Source organism: Salmo salar, chromosome ssa07 (assembly GCF_905237065.1).
Source record: "Salmo salar chromosome ssa07, Ssal_v3.1, whole genome shotgun sequence".
Lineage (NCBI taxonomy): Eukaryota > Metazoa > Chordata > Actinopteri > Salmoniformes > Salmonidae > Salmo > Salmo salar.
Window position 1 is genome coordinate 62,172,991 of NC_059448.1, and position 17,134 is coordinate 62,190,124.

General features: G+C 42.9%; 1 protein-coding gene across 1 annotated transcript in view; it reads right to left on the reverse strand.

Moving 5' to 3' along the window:
• LOC106594572 (TBC1 domain family member 15) overlaps positions 1 to 17,134 on the reverse strand; it is a 67,847-nt gene that overhangs the window by 22,312 nt on the left and 28,401 nt on the right. Inside the window, exons 8-10 of the mRNA XM_045722408.1 lie at positions 11,557 to 11,685; positions 7,431 to 7,534; positions 2,871 to 2,965 (exon numbers count right to left, since the gene is read on the reverse strand). Coding sequence (XP_045578364.1) covers positions 2,871 to 2,965; positions 7,431 to 7,534; positions 11,557 to 11,685 — 328 coding nt within the window. The remainder of the gene's footprint in view (positions 1 to 2,870; positions 2,966 to 7,430; positions 7,535 to 11,556; positions 11,686 to 17,134) is intronic.

Below are 17,134 nucleotides of genomic sequence, written 5' to 3' on the forward strand. Positions count from 1 at the left end.
GTTAGAAGTGATGATGATGATGATTACCTATTAGACTCCTGACTAACATTCTGTTAGAAGTGATGATGATGATGGTGATTACCTATTAGACTCCTGACTAACATTCTGTTAGAAGTGATGATGATGATGGTGATTACCTATTAGACTCCTGACTAACATTCTGTTACAAGTGATGATGATGGTGATTACCTATTAGACTCCTGACTAACATTCTGTTAGAAGTGATGATGATGGTGATTACCTATTAGACTCCTGACTAACATTCTGTTAGAAGTGATGGTGATGATGATTACCTATTAGACTCCTGACTAACATTCTGTTAGAAGTGATGATGATGATGATTACCAATTAGACTCCTAACATTCTGTTAGAAGTGATGATGATGATTACCTATTAGACTCCTGACTAACATTCTGTTAGAAGTGATGATGATGGTGATTACCTATTAGACTCCTGACTAACATTCTGTTAGAAGTGATGATGATGATGATGATTACCTATTAGACTCCTGACTAACATTCTGTTAGAAGTGATGATGATGATTACCTATTAGACTCCTGACTAACATTCTGTTAGAAGTGATGATGATGATTACCTATTCGACTCCTGACTAACATTCTGTTAGAAGTGATAATGATGATGATTACCTATTAGACTCCTGACTAACATTCTGTTAGAATTGATGATGATTACCTATTAGACTCCTGACTAACATTCTGTTAGAAGTGATGATGATGGTGATTACCTATTAGACTCCTGACTAACATTCTGTTAGAAGTGATGATGATGATGATTACCTATTAGACTCCTGACTAACATTCTGTTAGAAGTGATGATGATGGTGATTACCTATTAGACTCCTGACTAACATTCTGTTAGAAGTGATGATGATGATGATTTACCTATTAGACTCCTGACTAACATTCTGTTAGAAGTGATGATGATGTTTACCTATTAGACTCCTGACTAACATTCTGTTAGAAGTGATGATGATGATGATTACCTATTAGACTCCTGACTAACATTCTGTTAGAAGTGATGATGATTACCTATTAGACTCCTGACTAACATTCTGTTAGAAGTGATGATGATGATGATTACCTATTAGACTCCTGACTAACATTCTGTTAGAAGTGATGATGATGATTATTACCTATTAGACTCCTGACTAACATTCTGTTAGAAGTGATGATGATGATTACCTATTAGACTCCTGACTAACATTCTGTTAGAAGTGATGATGATTACCTATTAGACTCCTGACTAACATTCTGTTAGAAGTGATGATGATGATTACCTATTAGACTCCTGACTAACATTCTGTTAGAAGTGATGATGATGGTGATTACCTATTAGACTCCTGACTAACATTCTGTTAGAAGTGATGATGATGATGATTACCTATTAGACTCCTAACATTCTGTTAGAAGTGATGATGATGGTGATTACCTATTAGACTCCTAACATTCTGTTAGAAGTGATGATGATGGTGATTACCTATTAGACTCCTGACTAACATTCTGTTAGAAGTGATGATGATGGTGATTACCTATTAGACTCCTGACTAACATTCTGTTAGAAGTGATGATGATGATGATTACCTATTAGACTCCTGACTAACATTCTGTTAGAAGTGATGATGGTGATGATTACCTATTAGACTCCTGACTAACATTCTGTTAGAAGTGATGATGATGATGATTACCTATTAGACTCCTGACTAACATTCTGTTAGAAGTGATGATGATTACCTATTAGACTCCGACTAACATTCTGTTAGAAGTGATGATGATGATGGTGATTACCTATTAGACTCCTGACTAACATTCTGTTAGAAGTGATGATGGTGATTACCTATTTGACTCCTGACTAACATTCTGTTAGAAGTGATGATGATGATTACCTATTAGACTCCTGACTAACATTCTGTTAGAAGTGATGATGATGATGATTACCTATTAGACTCCTGACTAACATTCTGTTAGAAGTGATGATGATGGTGATTACCTATTAGACTCCTGACTAACATTCTGTTAGAAGTGATGATGATGATGGTGATTACCTATTAGACTCCTAACATTCTGTTAGAAGTGATGATGATGATGATTACCAATTAGACTCCTAACATTCTGTTAGAAGTGATGATGATGATTACCAATTAGACTCCTGACTAACATTCTGTTAGAAGTGATGATGATGATTACCTATTAGACTCCTGACTAACATTCTGTTAGAAGTGATGATGATGATGATGATTACCTATTAGACTCCTGACTAACATTCTGTTAGAAGTGATGATGATGGTGATTACCTATTAGACTCCTGAATAACATTCTGTTAGAAGTGATGATGGTGATTACCTATTAGACTCCTGACTAACATTCTGTTAGAAGTGATGATGATGATTACCTATTAGACTCCTGACTAACATTCTGTTAGAAGTGATGATGATTTACCTATTAGACTCCTGACTAACATTCTGTTAGAAGTGATGATGATGGTGATGTTACCTATTAGACTCCTGACTAACATTCTGTTAGAAGTGATGATGATGATGATTACCTATTAGACTCCTGACTAACATTCTGTTAGAAGTGATGATGATGATGATTACCTATTAGACTCCTGACTAACATTCTGTTAGAAGTGATGATGATGATGGTGATTACCTATTAGACTCCTAACATTCTGTTAGAAGTGATGATGATGATTACCTATTAGACTCCTGACTAACATTCTGTTAGAAGTGATGATGATGATGATTACCTATTAGACTCTTGACTAACATTCTGTTAGAAGTGATGATGATGGTGATTACCTATTAGACTCCTGACTAACATTCTGTTAGAAGTGATGATGATGGTGATTACCTATTAGACTCCTGTGGTCTCTAAACATGCTGTTGTGTTTCTCCTGCTCCTCACTCACTGACTTCCACTGGAGCTTCATACGGAAGTACTCATCCCTGAGGAAAGAGGATGAGAAGAGAGGGGGAATAAGAACTCATCCCTGAGAAGAGAGGATGAGAAGAGAGGATGAGAAGAGAGGGAATAGGTACTCATCCCTGAGGAAAGAGGATGAGAAGAGAGGGGGAATAAGAACTCATCCCTGAGAAGAGAGGATGAGAAGAGAGGATGAGAAGAGAGGGAATAGGTACTCATCCCTGAGAAGATAGGGAATAGGTACTCATCCCTGAGAAGAGAGGGAATAGGTACTCATCCCTGAGAAGATAGGGAATAGGTACTCATCCCTGAGAAGAGAGGGAATAGGTACTCATCCCTGAGAAGAGAGGGAATAGGTACTCATCCCTGAGAAGAGAGGGAATAGGTACTCATCCCTGAGGGAAGAGAGGAAAGTAAAGGAGTGAGACGACGGGGAATATTTCACATATGACATTAGTGATAGGGGGGGGGGAAATAGATAGTTACATATCGCAATATTACTTTGGACCATATTATAGATACCTTGATTTTGCTAGGTAGCGCTAGTTCGCTTTACCTGTGCCAAAACACTGGTCTTTTTCATCCTATAGCTTGTTCTCCCATCTTATTTTTAAAAGCCCAGTGCAGTCAAAATCTTGATTTCTCTGTCTTTTAAATATATTCCCACACTATGAAGTTGGAATAATATTGTGAAAATGATAGACATTTTCGCGTAAGAGCTGTTTGAAAAGACCGCCTGAAATTTCCGTCTGTTTTGGTGGGATGGAGTTTTGGCCTTAAATTAGTTAATAGACCAATAAGAAAGAGAGTTCCAAACCTCTCTGCCAATAACAGCAAGTTTTCAGTTTTCCCCTCCCCACTCAGACTACTTAAAAAAAACAGTTGCATTGGACCTTTTAAATAGTGACCCAACATGTTTTCAGCACTTATTTCCATAACTGATCAAAACTAATTTTCTCATCGTCTTTCTACAGCAGACAATTAGTTAGCAATATGTTTGGAACATCAAATCGCAAATATCGAATCGTAATACATATAGAATCAGCACATAAGTATCTTGATCATATCGTATTGAGGTCTCTGACAATTCCCAGCCCTAATCTCATTTAGGGTGTGTTGACTGTGTGGCGTTTAAACAGAATAGTATGGACCACTTTACTTCCCTTGAACTGGTTTTCAACATAACCGGGTGCTGAGCTATGAGAACTAGTACTCTCTTCATACTGTGCTCACAACGCCATCTGAACAGAAACATTTGTTTTCAAACTGAAATGTATTAGCCATTCTTAAATACAAGTTACATTACTTGTAAATGTAAAGCTTACTGATTCATAAAACGTTGTGAGGATCTCTCTACGAGCATAAAGACAACATGAAGTGAGAGTTGTTGGGTTTTCCTATCCTAGTATTATATCAACAGAGCTGTTATGATGCAGATCTGACAGAGAGCATGTGTCAACCATGGAGGAGCGCCCGGTCTCCTAATGAGTAGGAGTCTCTCTGACGTTTTCCTCCCAGTCTCCTAATGAGTAGGAGTCTCTCTGACGTTTTCCTCCCAGTCTCCTAATGAGTAGGAGTGTCTCTCTGACGTTTTCCTCCCAGTCTCCTAATGAGTAGGAGTGTCTCTGACGTTTTCCTCCCAGTCTCCTAATGAGTAGGAGTGTCTCTGACGTTTTCCTCCCAGTCTCCTAATGAGTAGGAGTCTCTCTCTGACGTTTTCCTCCCAGTCTCCTAATGAGTAGGAGTCTCTCTCTGACGTTTTCCTCCCAGTCTCCTAATGAGTAGGAGTGTCTCTCTGACGTTTTCCTCCCAGTCTCCTAATGAGTAGGAGTGTCTCTGACGTTTTCCTCCCAGTCTCCTAATGAGTAGGAGTGTCTCTGACGTTTTCCTCCCAGTCTCCTAATGAGTAGGAGTGTCTCTGACGTTTTCCTCCCAGTCTCCTAATGAGTAGGAGTGCTCTCTCGGACGTTTTCCTCCCAGTCTCCTAATGAGTAGGAGTCTCTCTCTGACGTTTTCCTCCCAGTCTCCTAATGAGTAGGAGTGTCTCTCTGACGTTTTCCTCCCAGTCTCCTAATGAGTAGGAGTGTCTCTCTGACGTTTTCCTCCCGGTCTCCTAATGAGTAGGAGTGTCTCTGACATTTTCCTCCCAGTCTCCTAATGAGTAGGAGTGTCTCTTGACGTTTTCCTCCCGGTCTCCTAATGAGTAGGAGTCTCTCTGACGTTTTCCTCCCGGTCTCCTAATGAGTAGGAGTGTCTCTCTGACGTTTTCCTCCCAGTCTCCTAATGAGTAGGAGTGTCTCTCTGACGTTTTCCTCCCAGTCTCCTAATGAGTAGGAGTGTCTCTGACGTTTTCCTCCCAGTCTCCTAATGAGTAGGAGTGTCTCTCTGACGTTTTCCTCCCAGTCTCCTAATGAGTAGGAGTGTCTCTGACGTTTTCCTCCCAGTCTCCTAATGAGTAGGAGTGTCTCTCGACGTTTTCCTCCCAGTCTCCTAATGAGTAGGAGTGTCTCTGACGTTTTCCTCCCAGTCTCCTAATGAGTAGGAGTGTCTCTGACGTTTTCCTCCCAGTCTCCTAATGAGTAGGAGTGTCTCTCTGACGTTTTCCTCCCAGTCTCCTAATGAGTAGGAGTGTCTCTCTGACGTTTTCCTCCCAGTCTCCTAATGAGTAGGAGTGTCTCTCTGACGTTTTCCTCCCAGTCTCCTAATGAGTAGGAGTGTCTCTGACGTTTTCCTCCCAGTCTCCTAATGAGTAGGAGTGTCTCTGACGTTTTCCTCCCAGTCTCCTAATGAGTAGGAGTGTCTCTCTGACGTTTTCCTCCCAGTCTCCTAATGAGTAGGAGTGTCTCTGACGTTTTCCTCCCAGTCTCCTAATGAGTAGGAGTGTCTCTCTGACGTTTTCCTCCCAGTCTCCTAATGAGTAGGAGTGTCTCTCTGACGTTTTCCTCCCAGTCTCCTAATGAGTAGGAGTGTCTCTCTGACGTTTTCCTCCCAGTCTCCTAATGAGTAGGAGTGTCTCTTGACGTTTTCCTCCCAGTCTCCTAATGAGTAGGAGTGTCTCTCTGACGTTTTCCTCCCAGTCTCCTAATGAGTAGGAGTCTCTCTGACGTTTTCCTCCCAGTCTCCTAATGAGTAGGAGTGTCTCTGACGTTTTCCTCCCAGTCTCCTAATGAGTAGGAGTGTCTCTCTGACGTTTTCCTCCCAGTCTCCTAATGAGTAGGAGTGTCTCTCTGACGTTTTCCTCCCAGTCTCCTAATGAGTAGGAGTGTCTCTCGACGTTTTCCTCCCAGTCTCCTAATGAGTAGGAGTGTCTCTCTGACGTTTTCCTCCCAGTCTCCTAATGAGTAGGAGTGTCTCTGACGTTTTCCTCCCAGTCTCCTAATGAGTAGGAGTGTCTCTGACGTTTTCCTCCCAGTCTCCTAATGAGTAGGAGTGTCTCTGACGTTTTCCTCCCAGTCTCCTAATGAGTAGGAGTGTCTCTGACGTTTTCCTCCCAGTCTCCTAATGAGTAGGAGTGTCTCTGACGTTTTCCTCCCAGTCTCCTAATGAGTAGGAGTGTCTCTCTGACGTTTTCCTCCCAGTCTCCTAATGAGTAGGAGTGTCTCTGACGTTTTCCTCCCAGTCTCCTAATGAGTAGGAGTGTCTCTGACGTTTTCCTCCCAGTCTCCTAATGAGTAGGAGTGTCTCTCTGACGTTTTCCTCCCAGTCTCCTAATGAGTAGGAGTGTCTCTGACGTTTTCCTCCCAGTCTCCTAATGAGTAGGAGTGTCTCTCTGACGTTTTCCTCCCAGTCTCCTAATGAGTAGGAGTGTCTCTCTGACGTTTTCCTCCCAGTCTCCTAATGAGTAGGAGTGTCTCTGACGTTTTCCTCCCAGTCTCCTAATGAGTAGGAGTGTCTCTGACGTTTTCCTCCCAGTCTCCTAATGAGTAGGAGAGTCTCTCTGACGTTTTCCTCCCAGTCTCCTAATGAGTAGGAGTGTCTCTCTGACGTTTTCCTCCCAGTCTCCTAATGAGTAGGAGTGTCTCTCTGACGTTTTCCTCCCAGTCTCCTAATGAGTAGGAGTGTCTCTCTGACGTTTTCCTCCCAGTCTCCTAATGAGTAGGAGTGTCTCTGACGTTTTCCTCCCAGTCTCCTAATGAGTAGGAGTGTCTCTGACGTTTTCCTCCCAGTCTCCTAATGAGTAGGAGTGTCTCTGACGTTTTCCTCCCAGTCTCCTAATGAGTAGGAGTGTCTCTCTGACGTTTTCCTCCCAGTCTCCTAATGAGTAGGAGTGTCTCTCTGACGTTTTCCTCCCAGTCTCCTAATGAGTAGGAGTGTCTCTCTGACGTTTTCCTCCCAGTCTCCTAATGAGTAGGAGTGTCTCTGACGTTTTCCTCCCAGTCTCCTAATGAGTAGGAGTGTCTCTCGACGTTTTCCTCCCAGTCTCCTAATGAGTAGGAGTGTCTCTGACGTTTTCCTCCCAGTCTCCTAATGAGTAGGAGTGTGTCTTACGTTTTCCTCCTGGTCAGACGACTCCTCTCCTCCTGGGTGCTCTCCCAGGGGAAGTAGCCCAGTAGAAACTTCCATCCCTCCTTCCTCAACACATGACACAGACCCTAGGAGGGAAGGAGAGACAGAAAGAGGGATGGGGGAGAGAGAGAAAGTAAGAGAGGAGAGACGAACAGCTTTTATTTCCACAGTCCTACAGTAAGTAACAAACAAAAACAGGCCTAACAGAGCTATTTCAGTTTCAACTCAGCCTTCGACTTCCAACTGTTGCGTCAGAGAGAGAGCGATGTCGGGAGACAAAACAATCTCTGAAAAGCGGCTGACCCCCACTTTTATATCCGTCATGTAGAGACTACAGAGAGGCATCAGATACTGCCTTTAATGAGTGTTCTGCCTCACTGCTCAAGGCCATACTCACAATGCAGTATGGATGAGCTACTGTAGCTAGCTCTGTCAAGGATGAACAGTATATGTAGGAATTAAAAGCACTGATGGGTTTGTGCTGTTGCTACTCTCTTAATTAACAGCAGAGGGCGTGTGTGTGGTGTGTGTGTGAGACACAGAGACTGTCCCGTTTGATCATGTGTTTCAGTGTGTTATATCCTGCTGTATTTAGTTGGTTCCTGGTGTTTCAGTGTGTTATATCCTGCTGTATTTAGTTGGTTCCTGGTGTTTCAGTGTGTTATAATCCTGGTGTTTCATTTTATATCCTGCTGTATTTAGTTGGTTCCTGGTGTTTCAGTGTGTTATATCCTGCTGTATTTAGTTGGTTCCTGGTGTTTCAGTGTGTTATATCCTGCTGTATTTAGTTGGTTCCTGGTGTTTCAGTGTGTTATAATCCTGGTGTTTCAGTGTGTTATAATCCTGGTGTTTCAGTGTGTTATAATCCTGGTGTTTCAGTGTGTTATATCCTGCTGTATTTAGTTGGTTCCTGGTGTTTCAGTGTGTTATAATCCTGCTGTATTTAGTTGGTTCCTGGTGTTTCAATGTGTTATATCCTGCTGTATTTAGTTGGTTCCTGGTGTTTCAGTGTGTTATAATCCTGGTGTTTCAGTGTGTTATATCCTGGTGTTTCAGTGTGTTATATCCTGGTGTTTCAGTGTGTTATATCCTGGTGTTTCAGTGTGTTATATCATGCTGTATTTAGTTGGTTCCTGGTGTTTCAGTGTGTTATATCCTGGTGTCTTATCCTGCTGTATTTAGTTGGTTCCTGGTGTTTCAGTGTGTTATATCCTGCTGTATTTAGTTGGTTCCTGGTGTTTCAGTGTGTTATATCCTGCTGTATTTAGTTGGTTCCTGGTGTTTCAGTGTGTTATATCCTGCTGTATTTATTGGTTCCTGGTGTTTCAGTGTGTTATAATCCTGGTGTTTCAGTGTGTTATAATCCTGCTGTATTTAGTTGGTTCCTGGTGTTTCAGTGTGTTATATCATGCTGTATTTAGTTGGTTCCTGGTGTTTCAGTGTGTTATATCATGCTGTATTTAGTTGGTTCCTGGTGTTTCAGTGTGTTATATCATGCTGTATTTAGTTGGTTCCTGGTGTTTCAGTGTGTTATAATCCTGGTGTTTCAGTGTGTTACATCATACTGTCGTTAGTTGGTTCCTGGTGTTTCAGTGTGTTATATCCTGGTGTTTCAGTGTGTTATATCCTGCTGTATTTAGTTGGTTCCTGGTGTTTCAGTGTGTTATATCCTGCTGTATTTTGTTGGTTCCTGGTGTTTCAGTGTGTTATATCCTGCTGTATTTAGTTGGTTCCTGGTGTTTCAGTGTGTTATAATTCCTGGTGTTTCAGTGTGTTATATCCTGCTGTATTTAGTTGGTTCCTGGTGTTTCAGTGTGTTATAATCCTGGTGTTTCAGTGTGTTATCATCTCCTGGTGTTTCAGTGTGTTATAATCCTGGTGTTTCAGTGTGTTATATCCTGCTGTATTTAGTTGGTTCCTGGTGTTTCAGTGTGTTATATCCTGGTGTTTCAGTGTGTTATAATCCTGGTGTTTCAGTGTGTTATAATCCTGGTGTTTCAGTGTGTTATAATCCTGCTGTATTTTGTTGGTTCCTGGTGTTTCAGTATGTTACATCATACTGTCGTTAGTTGGTTCCTGGTGTTTCAATGTGTTATATCCTGCTGTATTTAGTTGGTTCCTGGTGTTTCAGTGTGTTATATCCTGGTGTTTCAGTGTGTTATATCCTGGTGTTTCAGTGTGTTATAATCCTGGTGTTTCAGTATGTTATAATCCTGGTGTTTCAGTGTGTTATATCCTGCTGTATTTAGTTGGTTCCTGGTGTTTCAATGTGTTATATCCTGCTGTATTTAGTTGGTTCCTGGTGTTTCAGTGTGTTATATCCTGCTGTATTTAGTTGGTTCCTGGTGTTTCAATGTGTTATATCCTGCTGTATTTAGTTGGTTCCTGGTGTTTCAGTGTGTTATAATCCTGGTGTTTCAGTGTGTTATAATCCTGCTGTATGTAGTTGGTTCCTGGTGTTTCAGTGTGTTATAATCCTGGTGTTTCAGTGTGTTATATCCTGCTGTATTTAGTTGGTTCCTGGTGTTTCAGTGTGTTATATCCTGCTGTATTTAGTTGGTTCCTGGTGTTTCAGTGTGTTATATCCTGCTGTATTTAGTTGGTTCCTGGTGTTTCAGTGTGTTATATCCTGCTGTATTTAGTTGGTTCCTGGTGTTTCAGTGTGTTATATCCTGCTGTATTTAGTTGGTTCCTGGTGTTTCAGTGTGTTATATCCTGCTGTATTTAGTTGGTTCCTGGTGTTTCAGTGTGTTATATCATGCTGTATTTAGTTGGTTCCTGGTGTTTCAGTGTGTTATAATCCTGGTGTTTCAGTGTGTTATAATCCTGGTGTTTCAGTGTGTTATAATCCTGGTGTTTCAGTGTGTTATAATCCTGGTGTTTCAGTGTGTTATATCCTGCTGTATTTAGTTGGTTCCTGGTGTTTCAGTGTGTTATATCCTGCTGTATTTTGTTGGTTCCTGGTGTTTCAGTGTGTTATATCCTGCTGTCGTTAGTTGGTTCCTGGTGTTTCAGTGTGTTATATCCTGGTGTTTCAGTGTGTTATATCCTGCTGTATTTAGTTGGTTCCTGGTGTTTCAGTGTGTTATATCCTGGTGTTTCAGTGTGTTATATCCTGCTGTATTTAGTTGGTTCCTGGTGTTTCAGTGTGTTATATCCTGCTGTATTTAGTTGGTTCCTGGTGTTTCAGTGTGTTATATCCTGCTGTATTTAGTTGGTTCCTGGTGTTTCAGTGTGTTATATCCTGCTGTATTTTGTTGGTTCCTGGTGTTTCAGTGTGTTATATCCTGCTGTATTTTGTTGGTTCCTGGTGTTTCAATGTGTTATATCCTGGTGTTTCAGTGTGTTATATCCTGGTGTTTCAGTGTGTTATATCCTGCTGTATTTAGTTGGTTCCTGGTGTTTCAGTGTGTTATATCCTGGTGTTTCAGTGTGTTATATCCTGCTGTATTTAGTTGGTTCCTGGTGTTTCAGTGTGTTATATCCTGCTGTATTTAGTTGGTTCCTGGTGTTTCAGTGTGTTATATCCTGTGTTTCTTTCTGCTGTATTTAGTTGGTTCCTGGTGTTTCAGTGTGTTATAATCCTGGTGTTTCAGTGTGTTATATCCTGGTGTTTCAGTGTGTTATATCCTGCTGTATTTAGTTGGTTCCTGGTGTTTCAGTGTGTTATATCCTGCTGTATTTAGTTGGTTCCTGGTGTTTCAGTGTGTTATATCCTGCTGTATTTAGTTGGTTCCTGGTGTTTCAGTGTGTTATATCCTGCTGTATTTTGTTGGTTCCTGGTGTTTCAGTGTGTTATATCCTGCTGTATTTAGTTGGTTCCTGGTGTTTCAGTGTGTTACATCCTGCTGTATTTTGTTGGTTCCTGGTGTTTCAGTGTGTTATATCCTGCTGTATTTTGTTGGTTCCTGGTGTTTCAGTGTGTTATATCATGCTGTATTTAGTTGGTTCCTGGTGTTTCAGTGTGTTATATCCTGCTGTATTTTGTTGGTTCCTGGTGTTTCAGTGTGTTATATTGTGCTGTATTTTGTTGGTTCCTGGTGTTTCAGTATGTTACATCATACTGTCGTTAGTTGGTTCCTGGCACCACATTTGACGTGTTCCTTACCCCTTTGAATATGGTCTGTTTGAGGTGTGAGATGTTCCTCATGCGTCCCTCAGGGTCCATGTTGGTGTTCCACTCCTCCGCCCCAACAGGCTCCCTACGCCGGACCGTTGGCCGCACGCCAAGATCAATCTACCAGGACAGGACAGATAGGGAGAGTATGGAAATACTGCATTAACTACGCATGGTACTGCTACACCAATAACACACTATAGAGAGAGAGAGGGAGGGGACTGATATCAAATTAGCAAAATACCTTGTCAAAATCTAAGAATTTAAACAAAGAAAGACATTAACAATGTAAAGACTCAGTGACCACAGCCTGGCTATCGAGACAGGATGCCATAGAAAACATGGAAGGTCAGACTCAGTGACTATAGCCTGACCATAGAGACAGGATGCCATAGAAAAACATGGAAGGTCAGACTCAGTGACCGCAGCCTGGCTATCGAGACAGGATGCCATAGAAAACATGGAAGGTCAGACTCAGTGACCGCAGCCTGGCCATAGAGACAGGATGCCATAGAAAACATGGAAGGTCAGACTCAGTGACCGCAGCCTGGCCATAGAGACAGGATGCCATAGAAAACATGGAAGGTCAGACTCAGTGACCACAGCCTGGCCATAGAGACAATCCATAGAAAACATGGAAGGTCAGACTCAGTGACCGCAGCCTGGCCATAGAGACAGATGCCATAGAAAACATGGAAGGTCAGACTCAGTGACTATAGCCTGGCCATAGAGACCAGGACCAGCCTGGCCATAAGACGAAAACATGGAAGGTCAGACTCAGTGACCACAGCCTGGCCATAGAGACAGGACACCATAGAAAACATGGAAGGTCAGACTCAGTGACTATAGCCTGACCATAGAAACAGGACACCATAGAAAACATGGAAGGTCAGACTCAGTGACTATAGCCTGACCATAGAGACACCATAGAAAACATGGAAGGTCAGACTCAGTGACTATAGCCTGACCATAGAGACACCATAGAAAACATGGAAGGTCAGACTCAGTGACCACAGCCTGACCATAGAGACACCATAGAAAACATGGAAGGTCAGACTCAGTGACCACAGCCTGGCCATAGAGACACCATAGAAAACATGGAAGGTCAGACTCAGTGACCACAGCCTGGCCATAGAGACACCATAGAAAACATGGAAGGTCAGACTCAGTGACCACAGCCTGGCCATAGAGACACCATAGAAAACATGGAAGGTCAGACTCAGTGACCACAGCCTGGCCATAGAGACACCATAGAAAACATGGAAGGTCAGACTCAGTGACCACAGCCTGGCCATAGAGACACCATAGAAAACATGGAAGGTCAGACTCAGTGACCACAGCCTGGCCATAGAGACACCATAGAAAACATGGAAGGTCAGACTCAGTGACCGCAGCCTGGCCATAGAGACACCATAGAAAACATGGAAGGTCAGACTCAGTGACCACAGCCTGGCCATAGAGACACCATAGAAAACATGGAAGGTCAGACTCAGTGACCACAGCCTGACCATAGAGACACCATAGAAAACAAGCTGGTCCTGGGGCTCTTTACACAAACAGACCCCACAGAGCCCCAGGACATCAACACAATTAGACCCAACCAAATCATGAGAAAACAAAAAGATGATCATTTTCAATGTGTCAAGTAATTAACAAAAAAACAGAGCAAACTAGAATGCTATTTTGCCCTAAACAGTGAGTACACAGTTGCAGAAAAAGAGGTGGAAACTGAGGTGCACTTCCTAACCTCCTGCCAAATGTATGACCATACTAGAGAGACATATTTCCCTCAGATCACACAAATCCACAAACCCAATTTTGATAAAGTCCCATATCTACTGGGTGAAATACCACAGTGCGCCATCACAGCAACAAGATTTGTGACCTGTTGCCACAAGAAAAGGGCAACCAGTGAGGAACAAACACCATTGTAAATACAACCCATATTTAAGTTTATTTATTTTCCCTTCTGTATTTTAACCATTTGTACATCATTACAACACTGTATATAGACATATGTTTACTGTAAATTGTTAATTATCTATTTCACTTGCTTTGGCAATGTTAACATATGTTTCCCATGCCAATAAAGCCCTTAAACTGAACAGAGAGACCAGACAGACCAGACAGGATAAGGGGTGTCAAGTCCAACTCATGAGGGTCACGACCCCCATTGAAATCCAACAAAACCCCAAGCTTAAATGGAAATCATTTAAAAAGCTATTTCAAGTGTGTGTGTATATGTCACATATAACTCTGTGTCCAGTACTAGCCTACACACATGTCCAATTGACAGCTGTGTGATGGTCTGTTTGCCAGGCCAACAACCTGGTACAATACCGTAGCTACTACATTCTGTCCTCATTTCAGCCACTTAAGTCAATTGAACAGTTCTGCTCAGAGAGATAGAGATAGAAGAAGCGGATCCAGCCAGGAAGAAAGACTAACTAAAGCCTAAGCTACGAAGCGGAGAACTGTTTCCATGGGGACAGGGCTGATAAGGGGGGGGGAGAAGGATGGACTGTAAATAGGAGTCAATAATTCATGAGCTTTGTGATAAGCAGGGATGTGTGTGTGTGTGTGTGTGTGTGTGTGTGTGTGCAGCACCATAACTATCCAACATCCAGCCAGCCAATACACAAGATAGCGCTATTTTGTTACGCCTTCATTGGAAAATAACTAGGAAGAGATTTAGGAATATCTTTTCTCATGTCAGTGAAAATATTTTGCTGAAGGTGTGGGTTGTATAAACAGAACAAGAGAGAGTCCACGAAGCTCCTACATACAGTGGATTCAGAAAGTACTCAGACCCCTTGACTTTCTCCACATTGTTACGTTACAGCCTTATTCTAAAATGGATCATATCATTTTTTCCCCCCGTCATCAATCTATACACAATACCCCATAATGACAAAGCAAAAACAAGTCTTTACATTTTTTGAAAAAAATATTATAAAAAATAAAACACTGAAATATGACATTTCTATAAGTATTCAGACCCTTCACTCCGTACTTTGTTGAAGCATCTTTGTCAGCAATTACAGCCTTGAGTCTTCTTGGGTATGAAGCTACAAGCTTGGCACACCTGTATTTGGGGAGTTCCTCCCATTCTTCTCTGCAGATCCTCTCAAGCTCTGTCATGTTCGATGGGGAGCGTCGCTGCACAGATATTTTCAGGTCTCTCCAGAGATGTCTGGGCTCTGGCTGGGCCACTCAGACATTGAGACTTGTCCCGAAGACACTCCTGCATTGTCATGGCTGTGTGCTTATGGGTCGTCCTGTTGGAAGGTGAACCTTCGCCCCAGTCTGAGGTCCCTGCCACTGAAAAACATCCCCACAGCATGATGCTATCACCACCATGTTTCACCGTAGGGATGGTGCCAGGTTTCCTTCAGATGTGACACTTGGCATTCAGGCCAAAGAATTCAATCTTGGTTTCATCAGAACAGAGAATCTTGTTTCTCATGGTCAGATTCCTTTAGGTACCTTTTGGCAAACTCCAAGCGGGCTGTCATGTGCCTTTTACTGAGGATTGGCTTCTGTCTGACCACTCCGCCATAAAGGCCTGATTGATGGAGTGCTGCAGAGATGGTTGTCCTTCAGGAACTGTGGAGCTCTGTCAGAGTGACCATCGGGTTCTTGGTCACCTCCCTGACCAAGGCCCTTCTACCCCATTTGCTCAATTTGGCCGGGCGGCCAGCCCCTGGAAGAGTCTTGGTGGTTCCAAACTACTTCCATTTAATAATGATGAAGGCCACTGTGTTCTTGGGGACCTTCAAAGCTGCATATCTGATCAACTTCGTATAGTGTGGCTCTTTATACAGAGGTTGTTTTAAAAGGTAAAGTAGCATATTTACACTATTGATCTTTCTCCCTCTTTTCTAATGATTTCCACAAGGTAATAAAGTGGCCAGCCAGGAGGTTCATGTAATCAAAATCTAATTAAAAAATCTGGCGTGCGTTGCATTCCTCCTCGACTCAGAGGTTACACTCTGCATCATCAGCCAATCGAAGTGAGAGAGAGCGAGCGAGAGAAAGAGGTCTAATTTATTTACCATTTACTCACCACAGATCTATTTAAATAATGTATAAACCTTTATTTAAACCAGGTAGATTGAAAACACATGGCGCTTGCAAAGCCAAGAGTCGTTGGTTCGATTTTCGCTGGAGCCTCCCATACGTAAAAATGTATGCACACGACTAAGTCTGGTTTGATAAAAGCATCTGCTAAATGGGATAGGGGATACGTAGTCAGTTGAGGAAAACAGTCGTAACGCTGAAAGGGGAGACCTAGTCAGTTGAGGAAAACAGTCCTACGTTGAAAGGGGAGACCTAGTCAGTTGAGGAAAACAGTCCTAACGTTGAAAGGGGAGACCTAGTCAGTTGAGGAAAACAGTCCTAACTTAAAGGCGTTGAAAGGGGAGACCTAGTCAGTTGAGGAAAACAGTCCTAACGTTGAAAGGGGAGACCTAGTCAGTTGAGGAAAACAGTCCTAACGTTGAAAGGGGAGACCTAGTCAGTTGAGGAAAACAGTCCTAACGTTGAAAGGGGAGACCTAGTCAGTTGAGGAAAACAGTCCTAACGTTGAAAGGGGAGTCCTAGTCAGTTGAGGAAAACAGTCCTAACGTTGAAAGGGGAGTCCTAGTCAGTTGTACAACTGAAATGTGTCTTCCTCATTTAACCCTCTGAATCAGAGTGGTGCCGGGGGGGGGGGGGGCAGCAGTTGTTGGGGATAAGGACAGAACGGCAGATTTGTCCACCTTGCCGGCTCGAGGATTCGAACCAGCGACCTTTCTGTTACTGGTCCAACACTCTTAACCGCTAGGCTACCTGCTGCCTCACGGCATATATTATTACAGCCTGGCCAAGATAGTGCCTCTATATTTATTTATTATTCATATATTGATTACTGAGAACACGTTCTCTATTACAATAACACCTAGATGGTTATTAGAACCAGGGGGAGGCGGCGATGGTGCACTGTAGTGAAGATGGTTATTAGAACCAGGAGGAGGCGGCGATGGTGCACTGTAGTGAAGATGGTTATTAGAACCAGGGGGAGGCGGCGATGGTGCACTGTAGTGAAGATGGTTATTAGAACCAGGGGGAGGCGGCGACGGTGCACTGTAGTGAAGATGGTTATTAGAACCAGGGGGAGGCGGCGATGGTGCACTGTAGTGAAGATAGTTATTAGAACCAGGGGGAGGCAGCGATGGTGCACTGTAGTGAAGATGGTTATTAGAACCAGGAGGAGGCGGCGATGGTGCACTGTAGTGAAGATGGTTATTAGAACCAGGGGGAGGCGGCGATGGTGCACTGTAGTGAAGATGGTTATTAGAACCAGGGGAGGCGGCGATGGAGGCATATAGCTGGTGTCTAGAAACAATGTCCCCACTCTGGCCTACAGACCTACCCATGTCCCCACTCTGGCCTACAGACCTACCCAAGTCCCCACTCTGGACTACAGACCTACCCATGTCCCCACTCTGGACTACAGACCTACCCATGTCCCCACTCTGGACTACAGACCTACCCATGTCCCCACTCTGGACTACAGGTCTACCCATGT